Here is a 16,037-nt window from a genome sequence, read left to right as displayed (position 1 = left end):
GAGCCTCTGTCATCAGCTCGGGTCATGAACTAAGGGTCCTGGGACGGGCCCCCCATCGGGCTCTCTACTCAGCAGGGAGCCTGGTTCCTCCTCTCTCTCTGCCTGCCTCTCTGCCTACTTGTGATCTCTGTCTGTCAAATAAATGAATAAAATCTTTAGGAAAAAAAAAAGATTGAGCTGGAATAGACAGTCAAGCTCATGAAATGTTCTAAAACCTACAGCTTGATGATTTTTTAAAAATATTTTATTCATTTATTTGACAGAGATCACAAGTGGGCAGAGAGCCCGATGTGGGGTGATCCCAGAATCCTGGGATCATGACCTGAGCTGAAGGCAGAGGTTTTAACCCACTGAGCCACCCAGGTGCCCTTGATGATCTTTTGACCTTACGTATACATAACATTTGTGTACATACGTGTACAGTATTTATGCATTCGTAGCTACAGCTGTTGGCTTGTGTAATTCACAGTTTTCACTGGCAATTTAAGTCAACAAACTTTTTTTCCCCTTTTTAAAAGATTTTATTTCTTTGTCAGAGAGAGTGAGATTGAGAGCAGGAGCAGGGGGAGTGGTGGGCAGGGCAGAGGGAGAAGCAGGTGTCCCGCTGAGCAGAGACTCAGTCCCAGGACTCTGGGACTCCTGACCTGAGCTGAAGGCAGCCGCTGAAATGACCGAGCCACTCAGGCGCCCCTTTAAGTCAAGAAACTTTCATTAAGGGGCTTCTGCATGCCTAGCACCAGCCTACTCCTTTGTAAGGAAGTGAGGACAGAACGTGTTTGTCCCGTGGCCTCAGTGGAGTCAGTATTATTATGAATCATAGTCATTCCTGGACAGAACTATCCCATCAGTGCCTTGCAGGGCTGTGGCGGGCTGTGTGAGCTGCTTGCAAGTGGCCACATTTTTGGGATCCAAACTCGGACGAATTGTCTGCCATACACAAACACAGAGTGAACGTGAATACACAAATGCGCAGAACCTCAGGAAGATAATATTACTGGATCCAGACTATACCGTCAGGGCAGCCATGATCCTAGCGCAGAGCCAGACACTGAGTGGCCAAGGAGAGCATTTTTGGGAATTGATTTTGCTCTCTGGCCTGGTGCTCCAAGTCTCTGGAAGCTGAGCGAAGGGTGACGTCTTTGACCACAGGCTGGATCAGAATGAGCTGGAGCTTGTCGCATGTGTGTGAATCCGTTAGGCCTTCGGAGGCATCGGTCTTTTCCCCTCTCTTGTGGTCATCCTGGCCTTGCCCCACCCAGACCCCATCCTGCCCCAAATCAGGGAAGTGTCCCTATTGGGAAGTGAAGTGTGTGAGCAGGAAGTGACCCATGATGAGGCAGCTCCCAGACCTGGTCTGGTCCCTGAGTCAATGAGCTACTTCAGGCATTCAAAGGAAGTCCTTCCGCCAATTCACTGCAGTGTGGACACCTCTTCTGTGCCCTCTATTGGTCCTCCCCACCCAGGTGTGGGTCTGTGGGGACAGGAAACTGGTCTCCTCCTCCTCCAAGCCACAAAGGGCCCATTGGAGAAATAAGGCACCCTTCGGGGGGAAGGTGCTGCCTCAGCATGGAAGCAAGGGAAGCTGCAACCTTGGGGTGTGGCAATAGCCCGCTTCGGGGTGCCTGATCCTGCTGTGAAGCCCCTGGTTCCAGGACTAGTGAGGGACAGTGGAGGACAGAGGGGGCTGGGCCTGGCTGGGAAGGCTGGCCTGGAAGGCGCTCAGCCTTCGGCCCTGGGCCAGGGTGGAAAGTATGTGTGTGAGCTCATTTGGAAGGTGGCTTCTGGCCAGTCAGGCCTGCCTCCTCTCCAGGCCCCAATTGCCCAGCCCCCTTGAAGACCGCCACTGGGTCTCCCCAGTCTCCCAAGACTGTCTGAGGGACGAAGGCTGAAACCCCCAGGTTAAGTGTGCAGCCCCTGGTCTCCTAAAGAAAGTGAATTCAGATTTGGGATGTGGGTGAGAAGGGGGTACAGGGACAGCAGAACAATGGATTAGCCTTGACTGGGGTTTCCTTGGAGCCTCAGAGAATGGGAACTGTCCTCCTAGGCCCTTGCATAGCCATTCGCCACCCCCATCCCTCCCTTAGCTGTGACCACTGGTGCCACTCAGTCCTTCTGGCTTCTGAGTCCTTCCTGCTTCTTCCTTCTTTCCCTCAGAGGGGGACCTGTTCCTGTCCTCCAAAAAAGGAGGTGACTGCAGGCAAAGTGGGTTTCTGAGGAAGAGCCCTTCTCCTGCTGCATTTCTGTGCCCCATGCTGTTGGAGTAAGAAGCAAGTACTCATGGGCTGTCAGATCTCCAGAACACACACCACCACACACACCCAGCCATGCAGGGGCCACATTGGAAAAGACACCCAAAGACAAGGGCAGAACCTACCCGCACAGGGAAAAAAAAAAAAAACACAAAAACAGACAGACCTGGGTTTTCATTTTGGATTAAGGAGCTACGACCTTAAGGAAGTCTTATCTGGGCCTCAGTTTCCAAACCTGTAAAACAGGGGCAGTGATTGTGCCTATGTCATTGGGTGTCATGAGGACCTGAGCCAATGTTGGTTTTTTTACCACCTCCCTTTGGCTGGAAAGGGAAGTGGAAGTACGGAGGGCAAAGAGGACTAGGAAGTCTGTCAGTGTCCGGAGAAGGGGGCCCCAGGGGAGGGACAGTGGAGTCCCAGCAGGGCTGGCTAGGTTGTGCATGAGGGGTCACCCTGCTCAGTCCTCCCTTCTCTAGAAGGCCCGGCTCGTTCTTTGATTCTTGCTTCTCATGTCGCTGACCCAGCACCTGGCCGGCAGCCTTGGAGGTGTGGACCCAGCTGGTGGCAGGATCCCTGGGGAAGGGCTCAGATGTGTGGGGTGCCATGGGGGGCAGAGCACTGCCTCTGCTCAGTGCTTGCCCCTGCTGCAGGCTCCTTTGAGGCCGTGTCCCTGGGTTCTGCCCAAACCTCCTCGCAGATTCCCCTTGGCTCTCCCCGGCTGCTCTAGCTCCATGTGCTGCTTTCGAATACAGGAACTTGGAACCTTAGAAACTGGGTCAGGCCCAATGGACAGAGCAGGGTAGGGCCAGTAAAAGCAGCATTTTCAGGTCTCTCGGGAGCCACAGGGACCTCTGTTCTCCCCTCACCCCGCCTGACCCTGTGTGATCAGCAAGGCACCTCCCAGCGTCTCTGGGTGGCCTCCCTGGGCTGGACCCCTCAGGCCCAGGGCATGTCAGAAGCACGGGACCTTGCAGGCCTCCACCCCACAGTTCTCCCCGCTCGGGAAACCTCTTCCGCCTCTTTCCCCCTTTGTCTCTGGTCCTCCATTCCCATCTCTCCCCCTTGGCTTCAGAGAGCATCTTGTGATTCCAGAATCAGGGCCAAACAATTTCCTCGTGATGGGGAAACCGCACTCCAGCCGTGGCAGCCCTAGGCTCCCCCTCCTCTTCCCTCTGGCAGTCCCCCCTCCCCAGGCTCCTCGACTGGCTCCAGCTGTGTTTTGCAGAACTCCCACTGGATAACATCTGTAATTGCCTCCAGATGTGGGCCACAAAAACACAAAGGGGCCATGAGCTCATCTTCGAGCTCCTTGTAACACGCACAGCCCCCCGCATCCCCTCCCCGCAGACAACCCCTGACTTTCCCATGCCAGCTTTCCCTGGGTCCCCATCCCCTCTGGTGAGGGTGGCAGGGAGGTGTCCACATCCACTGAGATACATAGGCTGTGCCAAACAGCTGTTGGCGGGAGAGGTGGAGGAGGGCAGGCGCAGGGTCAGGGTTCCTGGCTGGCAGAGAGGTGGGGTACCCCTTCTGCCAAAGCAATCACACTGGCCAGCCCTGAAGAGCAGCTGGAGAGAACTGCTGGTCTAGGTGGGGCCAGAGCTCGTGGAGGAAGGCTGTGGAGGGGGCCTGGGCTCGAGCCCAGGGAGGGCTGGGCTAAGGCAGGAAGGGAAGGGGAGGAAGAAAGAGGGCTGCTCCCCTTCAGCTGAGCTGACTCAGCAGCTGAGCTATTCCTCCCTCCAGGCTGGTTTCAGAGGAAGGGTGGGTCAACAGCCTGGGAACCCTGTCTGGGGCAGCAGTTTCGAAGAAACAAAGCCTTGTTATTCTCCCCTTCCGCCCTGACCATCCTGCCTCTCCTGGGCAGTCCGGTGAGATTCCTGTTTTGCCAGAGAGAGGCTACTCCTCACTGGCCACGGGACAACTGTTCGGCCTTCCTGGGTGTTCCTTCTGCCCCTATGGCCCGAGCCCCCTAGGCCTAGAAGAGGCTTAGATGCACGCAGGGCTGTGTTAACGGGCTCAAAGACATCCAGGGAGTCCCCAGCAGCAGAAAGAGAGGTCTGAGGAAACAGAGGGTCTGCGGCCAGATCACAGGATGGGGTAATGCAATTTAGGAAGATTTTCCGTATGGCCTCAGCTTGACCACTTCCTCTTGCTCTGGGCCTCCAAGATAACCTCTTGGCTGGGTTGGAGAGAGCGCCTGGGCTCTGGGGACTACTTCCCTGCCTCCACGGAGTGTGTATGCCTTCCTTCCCAGCTATGGCCCTGAACCCTCACTGTCCACCAGGGATAAGCATATTCCATTATGAAAAATACTGAAACCCCAGGTCACAGAAAACACAGGTTACAGGCATGCTTTCCATTCACCTCTCTGAGAGAAGGCAGCCACACAAAGAATGTGAAACACCATTTATTCTTTGTGGAAAGGTTGAACAAGGTCAAAAATGTCCTTAGAGGGCACTGACCCAGCCCCGCCCTGCAGGTTCCTGGGGTCTGATGCCTCTGCACCCCCCCACCCCCACCCTTCCCCTGCCCCTTGTTAACAAAAAGGAACGATTTGAAGGGAATTCATATATAATAATTATAATAAAAATATACATTAAACGAAACAAAAAAAACCCAAACAAGACAAATTTAGCCGAACTGCCAGCACCGTTCATCCCCCACACCCCCACCCCCCCCGGAACTCCCCACCCCTAACATCCCTCTCCTCTCCCTGTTCCCACAGGGTCTCACTCTCTCAAGTCCCAGGTACCATGACCACCTGTGGTGGCCAGAGGAGACTTCGAATGGGCAGGCAGGGTGGGGGAGAGGAGGCAGGACATGGGTAGGATGGGACGAGGGGCGGGGGTATCAGGCAGTGAGGGGCTAACCTGACAAGACCCACCCAGGCACCTGCCCCCTCACTGAAGCCAGCCGAGGCTGCTGAGTGCTGTCAGCCCCTGGTCACCTCCCAAACTAGGTGGCCACCCTCATGAAGGTCCCGAGTCACCAGTCCCTGGATGTGTGTCATCTCTGCTCCTTTCTCTGGGCTCCCTACCCTTCCCATACTTGTATGCTGGTTGGAGAAAGGGCACCAAAGTGGAGTAGGTGTGCCCTTCTCCAGCCCCTCCTCAGACCTCCAATAAAACATGGCCTCCCCTGGGGACCACCGCCCACCTGGTGGAGTCCCTGCTGGCCTGGCCCACCTGGCCTCCCTCCCCTGATCCCCCGGCCCTCCACTCCCACTGCGCCTCCCTGGTTAGCCTTTTGGTCCTGTCCTATCCCCTGACTGCTCCGCTCCTTGGTCCCTATCCCAGCTGCTTGCTTTCAAGCGAGCTTCTTCTGTCACCTTCAGGCTCACCCCAGGGGTCCAGACAGTCCCTCTCCTTGGCCCCAGCCATCCTACCCTGGGAGCTGCAGCCTGTGCGCTCCACTCCTCTAACCCAGACATCCCCAGTCAAGGCTGACATTTGGGGGGGTAAGGCATTTGTGGGGGTAGGGCCATCAAGGGTTTCTACAGCCCCTTAATGGCTCAGGCTCCTGGGGACGTCCTTGGGGCCAGGTGGGGCAGAGGCAGATCTTTGCAGAGGGGACTGACTCTGAGCTTCCCTCCCAAGGTCTTAAGGTGGCTGTGTGGCCCTCCCCCCCACCACTCCTATTCTCTTAGGGTCTCCCCTCTCAACAAGATTAGATTCCTTTAAACCAGAAAGAGTGGGAGGAGGTTGCCACGGGGGTGCACCAGGTGGGGGGGCTTGTGGGGCTGGAGTGCCCAGAGCCTCCTGAGGTCAGAGTTCAGAGGTTAAAGTTACATCAGGGAATGGAAAAGGAGCAGGTGACCCCATTTGACCTTTGCCAGCGAGGTCTGAGGGTCCTGCCTTCAAGTGCAGAGCCAAGACATTCAGATGGGGCTGGGCACACACCAAGCTACAGAGGCCCCTGGGGGGGGGCAGGGGCTGAAAGGGGCAGCCCCTGATCAGCCCCCAGGGGACTCCATCTAGGGAAGAAGCAATGCCAGGGTTGAGGTGGAGAGAGGCAGTCAGGGGATAGAAAAGAAGGGAGGTGGGGGGTGGGGTAGGGAGAGGGCCTGGGACAGGTGGAGCAGCCCACCCACCACCACCTGCTGCCACTGGCCTTCAGAGGCAAAGTCCTCGTGGTAGGAGTGGGTGGGCGGCTGTGGGGGTCAGACCTTGTCCAGCAGGGAACGCTGGCAATAGAGCAGTCGTTTCGGGGTCCCGTGGCGCCTGAAGAAGAAGACGGCGAGGCCCACTGCCAGCACCAGGAGCAGCAGCAGCACGGGCAGCACCACGGCGGCCGCACTCACCGCCCCGCTGCCCTCTTCATCCACCTCGATGATGATCACCTCCGTCTCCTCCTCCGTTCCCGTTCCCTCGTCTGGCCGGCCCCCTGATGCGGGGCAGCCCATCCAGTCCCGCAGGGCTGACTTGGGGTAGCCTGGCTCTACTTTCAGCTTCTGGTTGTTGAATTTCCAGTATTTGTTCCCCTTGTAGAAGTACGTGAAGACTGCAGCGGTCAGCAAAAAGGTGGCAGGGAAGACACACAGGGAGGAGAAGAGTGGGAGGGAAATCTGTGAGCCACGCGAGCCGGCTGAGTTAATCCCTTACCCTCTGTGAACACAAGTCGCCTTAGCTGTAAACTGGGGTAGTTCTAGTACCAGGCTAGTAGGGCGCTGGGGATTAGGGACCCGACGTGCAGAAAGCACTTTGCTCAGAGCTTGGCATGTGGCAAGGCTTCCAGCCCCCTTGTCATCACTGTTTTCCCCACCATACTGTCCTGTCCAGCTTTCCTCCCGTTCTCCCTTAATCCGCTGTCCCCATCCTCCCCTCATGGACACCTCCCTTGCCCCTCACCTTCATCGCTGCCCATGAATGACCCTCTGGGAGACTCGGGGATTCCTTCCCAGACCTTTATGTTTTTGGGGTACTCGCTGTCCACTGCCCTGAGCTCCTCGTTGAAACGGTAGTACCTGGGAGACAGGAGGGGAAGGGACGCAGTAGGGCACTGGGCCTGTCCTCAGAGCGCAGCGGGGCCCAGACTGAACCCACCAGAAAGCAAAGGGTGCCGACGGACGGGGTGCGGGACCGGGGTTTTGAGTAATGAGGGCCTGTGTCTGAAAGTGGCGGAAGGTGGGGGTGGATGGGAGGTCCCAGGCTGCAAGGAGCCACCGGTAGCCTTTAATGACAGTGCCTGGCTGCTGGGGTGGAGGCACCGTGCTGGGGGCAGGAGGCGCCAAATGACTGGGTCTGAAATGGTGACCCGGTCACTTCCCACTCACTCAGCACCTGATGGAGGCTGTCTGTTGCTAGGCAACGGCAGAGACTCAGCCAGCAACCAACTTCTCCAGGAAAACATCCCAGGGAGAGGTGGGTCTTTCTCCCAAACTGAGGGAATTGGGGTGGCATCTGAGGAGGGAGGCCTGGGGTCAAGGGGCTGAGGTCTCACTTGTTTCCCCGGAAGAAGTAGGTCTTTCCATTGGGCATCCAGAAGAGAGCGGCGTCAATTTTGTCAGTAGGCAGTCCTCGGCCCAGCTCCTTGATGTGCTTGGGGTAGCCAGGTTCCAGGGAAGCTTCGTCAAACACCCAGTGCTTGTCTCCTGGTGGGGAGAGGAAAGGGCAGGATCAGGGTTCCCCTCGGGCTCTTGTGTCTTTGGAGGAGTCAAGTGGAATCCAGTCCTCCAGGGAGACTCTCCGCACACCTGGAGAACTAGGGCAGAATGCCCAGTTACCTTTGAAGAAGACAAACTTGCCATCCTTCCTCTCATAGGCAGTGTTGATGGATGCGGGCAGGCCCCGCCAGAACTGGCCGATGGGCATGGGGTATCCATCCATCACTTGGTTATTCCTCACCCTCCAGAACCAGCGCTCCTAGAGGGTGTCGAGGTGGGGACGGTACATTCTGTCTTACAGGGAGTCCTCTGGCTTGGTCCCCAAAGCTTCCCACTGTCTCAGTTCTAGTTCTTAGTCCTCCTGCTGCTGTTTCCACCCAGCCTGCCGGGCTGGGAGCCCTCCCGTCCCCCACACTGGCCCACTTCTTCCTCTTACCTTGAAGACAAACATCTCCCCTCGGAGCACGGCCACAGTGTCGAAGTTCCCATCACAGATGTTGGGCCCATAGGTGGGGTTTTTGGGCTTATCAGGGACAGAGGGCCTGGAGGTCGTCCTGGGTTGCGGCGGCATCTTGGTGGGGGACCCTGACTGACTCCCTGGTATAGAGAACATGAGAGGCACTTCAGACTTTGTGGCAGAGGGGGGCGGAAAGAACAGGTATATGGGCAGACAATCCCCTTGGAAAGGTGTGGATGGCCCTATGGGGGAGGCTGAAGCAATCAGGTGGGAAAGGACAGAAAAGGTGGAATCAAAAGTGGGAGAATAATTAAACATGTAGGAGAGATAATGTAAAAAAAAGAAAGTGGGAGTAGGTGGTGCGTGGAGGCAGGGTCAGGTGGGGTTGGGGGTAGATCGTAGGGCATGGGGGAAAGGAAGGGATGCACAGGTCAGAGAGGAAGAGGAGAGAAGGAGCAGATAGATGTGGGCATAGATTACTTACCGTAAAGTTGTTGGATGCCCCGGCGGTCGTCATCGGGCAGCACGAAGTTCTCTGTGTCCATCCACTGGTAAAAGGGCGCCATGATGGCCGAGGGATCATTGGAATGCTCAAGGCCCAGGGCATGGCCCAGCTCATGCACAGCCACCAGAAAGATGTCATTCCCTGGAGGGATGGCGATGATTATGAAGGCAGCCTGGGTCCCTTACCTCAGAAGCCCTGCTTTCCCACCAGAGGCTTGGTTTTCACACCTGAGCCTGCGTGTCACATTTTCCACCCAAAAAGCCACAAAGCCAGTCAGCAATCTATTCTGGGCAGAGATGAGAGGGTGCTCTGGGGACAGATCCCAATCCCAGGGAGACATGTATTAAGGGAAGCTGAGGTCCCGTCTGGGCCCCAGGTTCTGCCAGGAGCTAGAGGTGACATTTGCCTGGAAAGTGGGAAGTCTTTGACTGGGAAGTCAGTTATTGGGTGAGAAAGGGACCAGATGTAAATGGAGCAAAATAAGAATCCTGCTTTCATTGGAAGTCAGATTAGGAGATCTCTGTAGCCCAGAGACTTGGGGGTTTGAGGTTTTGGGAGGAGGCAGGACAAACACCCCTCCAAATGATCATTGACTCTCCCCAGAATAAATGAGTCCCAGGGTTACTTTGCTCACCATTCAGATCCTCATTCCTGACAGTCCAGGGCTCAGCAGAGTCAAAGTGGGTGTCCCCTCCGATGTTGGGGCCCGGGAAATAGGCATGGGCCAGGAAGCCACCCTCGCCATCGAAAGGTGTGCTGTCACCATGGAAACCCTCAGCAAAGAAGATCATGATGTCTGCTTGCTTCTCATGGCCCTCGCGGATATAGGCATAGGGCACCTCTCGGAATCGAAGCGGTGTGGCGCTCTCCCATACGCGGAATGCCTTGCGAATGGCCTCGAATGTGGCATACTCACCTACCTTGGGGGTGTAATTCTGGATGCTGAGGTCCAGCCACGTGGGGAGAGGAGGGGAGTGTGTTAGCATCACAACGAATACAATTCTCCTTCCTTGTACTTTCCCAGGTCTGACTGAACCGCCCAGCTACCTCTGCTGCCCCGGCTCTTCCTGCTGCCTCTTGATGCCTCTGCCCCAAGAACTGAGGGCTCAAGACCCCCCACAGGCTTCAGCTTCCTGGCCCTGGGGTGCATCCCCCGCAGGCTGCACCTTCCTCCAGGATTACAGCCATGTTTCTCCCCACTCCCAGGGATGCTTCCCAGGGACGGAGGTGAGTAGGATAGGAGGCCTCCGAGTCTATGAGCACAACTGATAGGGAGGGCGACCCTGATGTTCTGAGAAAGGCAACTTGCCTGTTGGACTCACCAGAAAGTGATCTCATTATGCTGCCATTTGAGGCCCTGGATGGCATAGCGCTTCCTTCGAACATTGGCCTTGATCTCGGCCCCAAACTTATCTGGAACGCCACAGCGGGGACGCCTCATGGCCCTGGGGTGTGAGAATCGTGGCCATTAAAGAGAAGGGTCTTCTGAGAGGGGGAGTGCCTGGCCTTAGGGTCAGTGTGGAGAAGGGGAGGGGACAGGAGTCAGGCGCATAGGTAGCAAGGTCTCTGTGCTCAGTGTTGTCGCTGGGAGGTGGGTGTCATGCAGGATTCCCGCCAGGGTCTGGCACTTACTTCATGGTGTCCGCATCAGCTTTGCCCGTCACGCGCAGACCGTAGAACCTCTGCATGGCAGCGATGGCAGCTGAGAAGGACTGGGGTGAGCGGTGTGTGTGCGTGCGCAGGTCCCCGGGGGGCAGGTAGCCATACTGTTGCAGCCAGGCCTGCAGGGAGAAGAGCGTGGCTTAGAGCATCTCCACTTGGCCCAAGGGGAGCCTCTGCCTCCCCCTGCTATCTGGCATGCAGATATCCTTGGCTTGGGAGAAAAGGGCAACGAGCTCCCAGCCTGGCTCTGGCAGTGGGGCTGGAGGAGTTCCCAGGCTGGACCTGCACTCTGGCCCAGGCCCCAGTATGACTTGTCCTCTCGGGGCTGTGGGCTCAAACAGGGGTGGGGAGCCATGGCTCCGGACTTTGGCTGTAACTCTTGAGAATGGGAGCCCAGATGGCTTAACTGAGTCCTGGGATAGCTTCTCAGAGCTGTGATTCCTTCCAGCACTTTTCTTCTCTGTGTCAGTGTTCTTGTAAATATAGCACGTCCTACCTGTGAGTGGATTGTGCCCATGATGGATGGAGGCAGGGAGGCTGAGGGGGGGGCCCTCTTTTGGGCCCGGTATGAGACCTTCTTGGGACAGGTATGCCATGCCTCTAGGACCCTCACAGCTGACATCTTTTTAGAAAGGAGGAAGCAGAGCAGAAGCTAGGGCTGAGGCTGGCTGCTGAGACAGGACACTGGAACCGTTGGAGGTGGTGGGGCTGGGACCCAGCCACAGAGCTGGGATCCTGCCACTGTCCCCATCCAAGCATCTGACCTAGGGCTTGGGACCTAAAGGCCCATGTGAGGTTCTCAGGAGAGGGAGTGGGAGATGGCGGTCGTGGTAGAGACTCGGTGGCAGCATTGCACTTGAGGTATATTGTGAATTGTTCATAAGATAAAGGCTGGCGTATTGCTTTAACATAAAGTTAGGTTTTCGGTGTTTGATCGAAAGGCACACAAAATACAAAGCCCTGTTGGGGAAAAAAATCCAGCCTTTATTGTAAGAACAATGGAGCATTTTCCGAAAGCCTGAAAAGTAAAGCGAGCCAAGTTATATATGGAATATGAAAATGCTCGGGTTCTCCGATGGAGATACTGTGTTGGTCCCTGCTCCAGCTTTGCCTTCCTCAGGAGTTCGGAGGGGGCCTGCAGGTTGCTTAGGATGGAAGCCTGGAGCGCAGAGCGGGTAGAGGCTGCTGCTGGGTGCCACAACCCCCATCCCAGGTTGTCACGATGGATCTTCCTGACGCCCTTCACCTCTAGGCGCAGGCCCTGCTGGCGGAGCAGTGCTCCTGCATTGGGGCTGGGGGTGATTCAGGAGCAGCTGACTGGGGACATGTGCCTGTGGGGCAAGAATTGCAACAGGGTTCTGGGAAGTGATCCCCCAAGGCTGATGGGAGTTAGGGCCCAAGATGTAAACAACCCAGCTTTTCCCCAGCCAACAGGCCTGGTCAGAGCAAGCTTAGCACCACCCGCCTCTGAGAGCCCCTCCTCAGGAGTAGAGGAGGGAGCCAAGTTTAACCTCTGGGAGACCATAGGGGAGCAGAGCAGGGTGCTACAGAACCTGGTTGATCTCTCCAGGAGCTGTGGACGTGCCCTGACCTGTGCTGGCTGATGCCACAGCTAGTGCCCGTGGGAGGCCTGCTGTGGCCTGTGCCCAAGTATGCGGGAAACTCCCTTTGCCCTTCGCCTCACCTGTGGTGTACACACACACCCCAGGCTTCTGACCCCTGGTGAGGGAGCAGCTGCTTCAGCTTTGGAGAAGGGTGGGAGTGGCCTGCTCCTGGAGCTGGAAGTCAGGAGGACTTAAGTCAGGCCTCCTCGACCCTCAGGGAAGGAAATTGAGGGGAATTCTCTTAGGGCTGAATAACAGAATGGAGGGTGGCAGAGAGGCGAGGAGAATCCACATCCAGGTCTACGGCCATACCACCCTGAACGCGCCCGATCTCGTCTGATCTCGGAAGCTAAGCAGGGTCGGGCCTGGTTAGTACTTGGATGGGAGAATCCACATCCAGGAGCTCTGGGATAAATCCCTCTTGAGAAAGTAGACAGGTCTCAATATTCCCACCCACAACGTCCACCCCATACACGACGGAGAAAAATGGAGACTTAGGCAAGAAAGGGACTTCCCTGCATTCAAGAGAGCCTCGAGGCCTGGAAAGGAAGTGCCCCCATCCCTCTCCTCCCAGGCCTAGGCTCTGAGCAAAGCAAGAACCACAGAGAAGACTAGGAGGTGAGGTAGGAACCACAGAAGAGAAGACTCTTGTGTCTGCGGCTGGGTGGGGGAAGGGCCAAGTTCCAGAAGGGGCCACGGGGAGGAGAGGGATGTCCTGGAGCTGGTGCAGGACTCTGGAGGCCTGGTGGGAGGGACCCGGCTGCCTGAGGCCTGGCCACCCCAGCTCGCCCTCTAGACTGGCCTGGAGAGAGAGCAACTATGTTAGGTCCAAAAACTCAGTTGGCTGGCTTTGTCTTGAAAACTGAGTGGTCTTGGAGGTATTCCCCGAGAGGGGGGAGGTCCAGAGAACCCCTCCCACCTCTGGCCTAGGAGTCCTGGAGAAGCTGGGTGGGTTGGGGGAAATGCTGGCAAACTCCAGCAGGCCCTGGATGGGAGCCTCTGGGCCTGCTCCTCCCTCCCTCTGCTTCCCACCCCTCAGTGGCCCAGAAGCAAATGGTGGTTCTGGCACTGGGACTGCCCATGACCCACTTAGAACAGAGCCTGGGCTGCTGCCCCTCCCCTAGGGGGCCTAGTGGGGCAGGGGAGGGAGGGCAGGGCAGGCAAGTTTGGCAGTGGGCAGCCCCCTGATGCCCAGGCTTCTTTTGTTAGGAGCTCTCCTTGCAGGCCTGAGATGAAGACTCCAGGCCAGGGGTGAGGATGACTCCTGCAGGGCCCTGTCAGGCTTAGCCCCAGGTCAGAGCTGTACTCTCCCTGGTCACCCCCACTCCTAGGGCCACACTTCACTTTTTACCCTCAGATCCCTTCGGGACAGAGAGAGTGTGTTCTTTCTGGAAATGTTTCCTCCGGGGGTGGGTCCGGGGCCAGGACCCAGAGGGAGGAAGCCAAGCCCAGATCCCCTCCCCCTTCTGGGGCCCTTCCCGGCCCCTCCCGACCGCACCCAGGCCCTGCCGGGCTGAGTGGGTTGAGATGGCCCAAAATAAGAAGCTGATCAAATTCGTCTCCCACCTTCACCCCAAAATAAGAGAGAGAGAGCAAGAAAGAGAGGAAAAACCTCCCTAGACAACTCCCACGCGGCTTCCTCCCAGGCGGGTGGGCCAGCGTCGGGGAATGGGTTGGGGGGGCGCCTGAGACCTCTGCGGGTACCTCTCCGGGCCCTCTCCCCACTCCCCAGTGCGATGCCTTCAGTCTTCCTGCACAGAAAAGCAATTAACAAATTAGCAAAAAAGCAATTAACAAAGGCAACTAGAAGAGCCTAAAGGCGCCACGGGCGGAGTGGGGGGAGGCTTGGGGTGGTGAGGGGGCAGAGGGAGGAGGCGGCCTCCCTGCCGAACCCCCAGCTCACAAGGAAAGCTTTGTGTGTACGGAAAGGCGGTCGGGGCGCCAGCCCTGCGCGACCTTCGACGCCAGGGCTCCGGGCCGCGACACAGCGCGGGGAGGCGGACTGGGGCGGGGGACGGGGCCGCTCGGCCGGTCTAGCCCCAACCCCACCTGGTGGCGGCTGCACCCGTGGAGGGCCGGGACCGCCCGGGAGGCGCGCAGCGTGGGGGGGCTCGGAGCCGCGGCGCGGTCCACCCGAGCCTCCCCGGCCGGCGGGTGCGGACGGGAGAGAGCTGGAGGGCCGAAAAGTTGAAGAAACAACGGACTGGCTCACATGACAAGAAAGCAGGGCAGCGCAAGGGCTGAGCAGAGTCAAAGTATTTACCAGGGTCCGTCCTGGTTCTGCAGCTGAGCTCAGAGCCCAGGGGAACCGGGGACGGTGGGCCCCAGCCGTAAGGCTCTTCCCAGGAAAGAACTGGGAAAGAAAGTCGGTGGCGGCGGGTGGGGGTGGCGGGCTGGTTGGGGAAGACAGAACTTGGATCGACTTGGAAGTTTGGAGATGAGGAAGGAAAGCAAAAGGAGGGGGTTGCTGCTCCCGAGCACCCCCGAGCTTGCTGCTCTCCAAGGAGGAGCCTGTCCCTTTGGAGACCCCCGGCTCGCCTCCCTGGCGGGCCCGACTCCCGGCAGGGCCGGGAGAGCTCACTTACTTCGGGGCTGAAGCTGCTCTGGGCCGAGCTGAGGGAGGCGAACGCGGTGGCGAGCGTGAGTAGGGGGAGCAGCAGACTGCCGGTGGGCCGTGGGGCAGGAGACATGGTCAGCGACCTTCCCGGCAGCCAGCCGTGCAGGCTCCGCAGCGGGGGCCCCAAGCCCTGGGGTCGTGCCGCCACTCCCTTGGGGCGCCTTTGTCTTCGGTGGGCACAGAATTTGGATTCCTAGAGCGCTGTCCGCTTGGAGATGGGGGGATTGTTCTTGAAAGTGCCTGTTTGTTCGTCCCCTCTTTCCCGTTTTTTGATCTTTCTTCTGCTTAGTCTGCGAACTGCATTGCGAGTCCTCTCTTACTCCTCTGGTCCCTCCCTTCTCCCACAGTCTCTCCGCCCCCGCCCCAATGCCCTCCTTTCCCGGTGCGGACGTGGTTGTTTCAGCCTGAATCCAATTACAGCCAAGAGTCGGGTAAAAAAAAAAAAAACCAAAAAAAAAAAAAACACCCTAAGTTGCCTTTTTGTGGTGGAGGCTGCCATCTGCAGGGGTTGAGGCCACAGCTACGGAGGGGGTTCTGTGTGTGTGTAGGAGGGGACTTAGGAGACGGGATATGGGAGACTTTCTCCCCCTAAGCATATTTTAGGTGGCTTGATTCCCCTGGTATTCAGCGTTTGTCTCACCTCAGAGTGGGAAGTACTGGGAGGCTCAGTGTCCCAGGCGGACAAGTTGAGAGTCTGGGATGCTGGTGGTGGGGGTCTTCATGTCCACCACACCTGGGTTGGAGATTGTCTGCTGGGACCTGTGGCTCAACCAAACTGAAACATTTGCCCCTTGTTCTTGACAACCACCTCCATCCCTATCCTGCCCCAAACATGCAATAGTAACAAAACCCAACTACCGACCAACCAACTCCACAGCCACACTGGTCCCGTCCTTGCAGAAAAGGCAAATGCCCTGCCTTAAACACCATCATTTGCAATCTGGCTACTCCTTATACTGTCTTGGGAGGAAGGAAGTGCAAGGCCATGGAATGTGGGGAAAGGCAAATCAAGTTCCGGGAAACTGTTAGACAAGAGAGATTGGGAGTTTGGACTTTGGTTTTCCCCTCTACAGTGAAAAAAGGCAATTTCTTGAGGAGTAAAATGTTTATGAATTGACTAAACAGAGAACAAAAGGTGGAGGTATGCAGGGAAGGGGGGAGGGAGAGCTGAAGCTGACAGTGGGGAAGAGACAGATAAGAGGCTGAGAGTGAGATCTGGAAAAGCAGCCCAACAGAAGCAGGAAAAGTGTGGGAGACAGAAAACTCGACCATCAGCGAAATCTAAGATCCCAGAATTGCATTGGTCAGCGAGAGAGGAAGTAGGTAGTAGGGGGAAAGAAA

At 57.1% G+C, this 16,037-nt stretch overlaps 1 protein-coding gene across 1 annotated transcript; it reads right to left on the bottom strand.

Moving 5' to 3' along the window:
- Nucleotides 1-4,640: 4,640 nt before the first annotated feature.
- On the bottom strand, nucleotides 4,641-15,031 carry MMP14 (matrix metallopeptidase 14). The gene is made up of 10 exons (XM_046008304.1): nucleotides 14,665-15,031; nucleotides 10,446-10,594; nucleotides 10,136-10,258; nucleotides 9,448-9,755; nucleotides 8,793-8,954; nucleotides 8,288-8,448; nucleotides 7,972-8,110; nucleotides 7,689-7,839; nucleotides 7,097-7,212; nucleotides 4,641-6,749 (listed from the first exon to the last, which is right to left on the bottom strand). Exons 1-10 carry the CDS (start codon nucleotides 14,767-14,769, stop codon nucleotides 6,409-6,411), a joined length of 1,755 nt encoding a protein of 584 aa, XP_045864260.1. The 5' UTR covers nucleotides 14,770-15,031; the 3' UTR covers nucleotides 4,641-6,408.
- Nucleotides 15,032-16,037: the final 1,006 nt, after the last annotated feature.

Source organism: Meles meles, chromosome 6, assembly GCF_922984935.1.
Source record: "Meles meles chromosome 6, mMelMel3.1 paternal haplotype, whole genome shotgun sequence".
In the NCBI taxonomy this organism is placed as follows: Eukaryota; Metazoa; Chordata; class Mammalia; order Carnivora; family Mustelidae; genus Meles; species Meles meles.
This window is presented reverse-complemented; position numbering and strand designations above follow the sequence as displayed.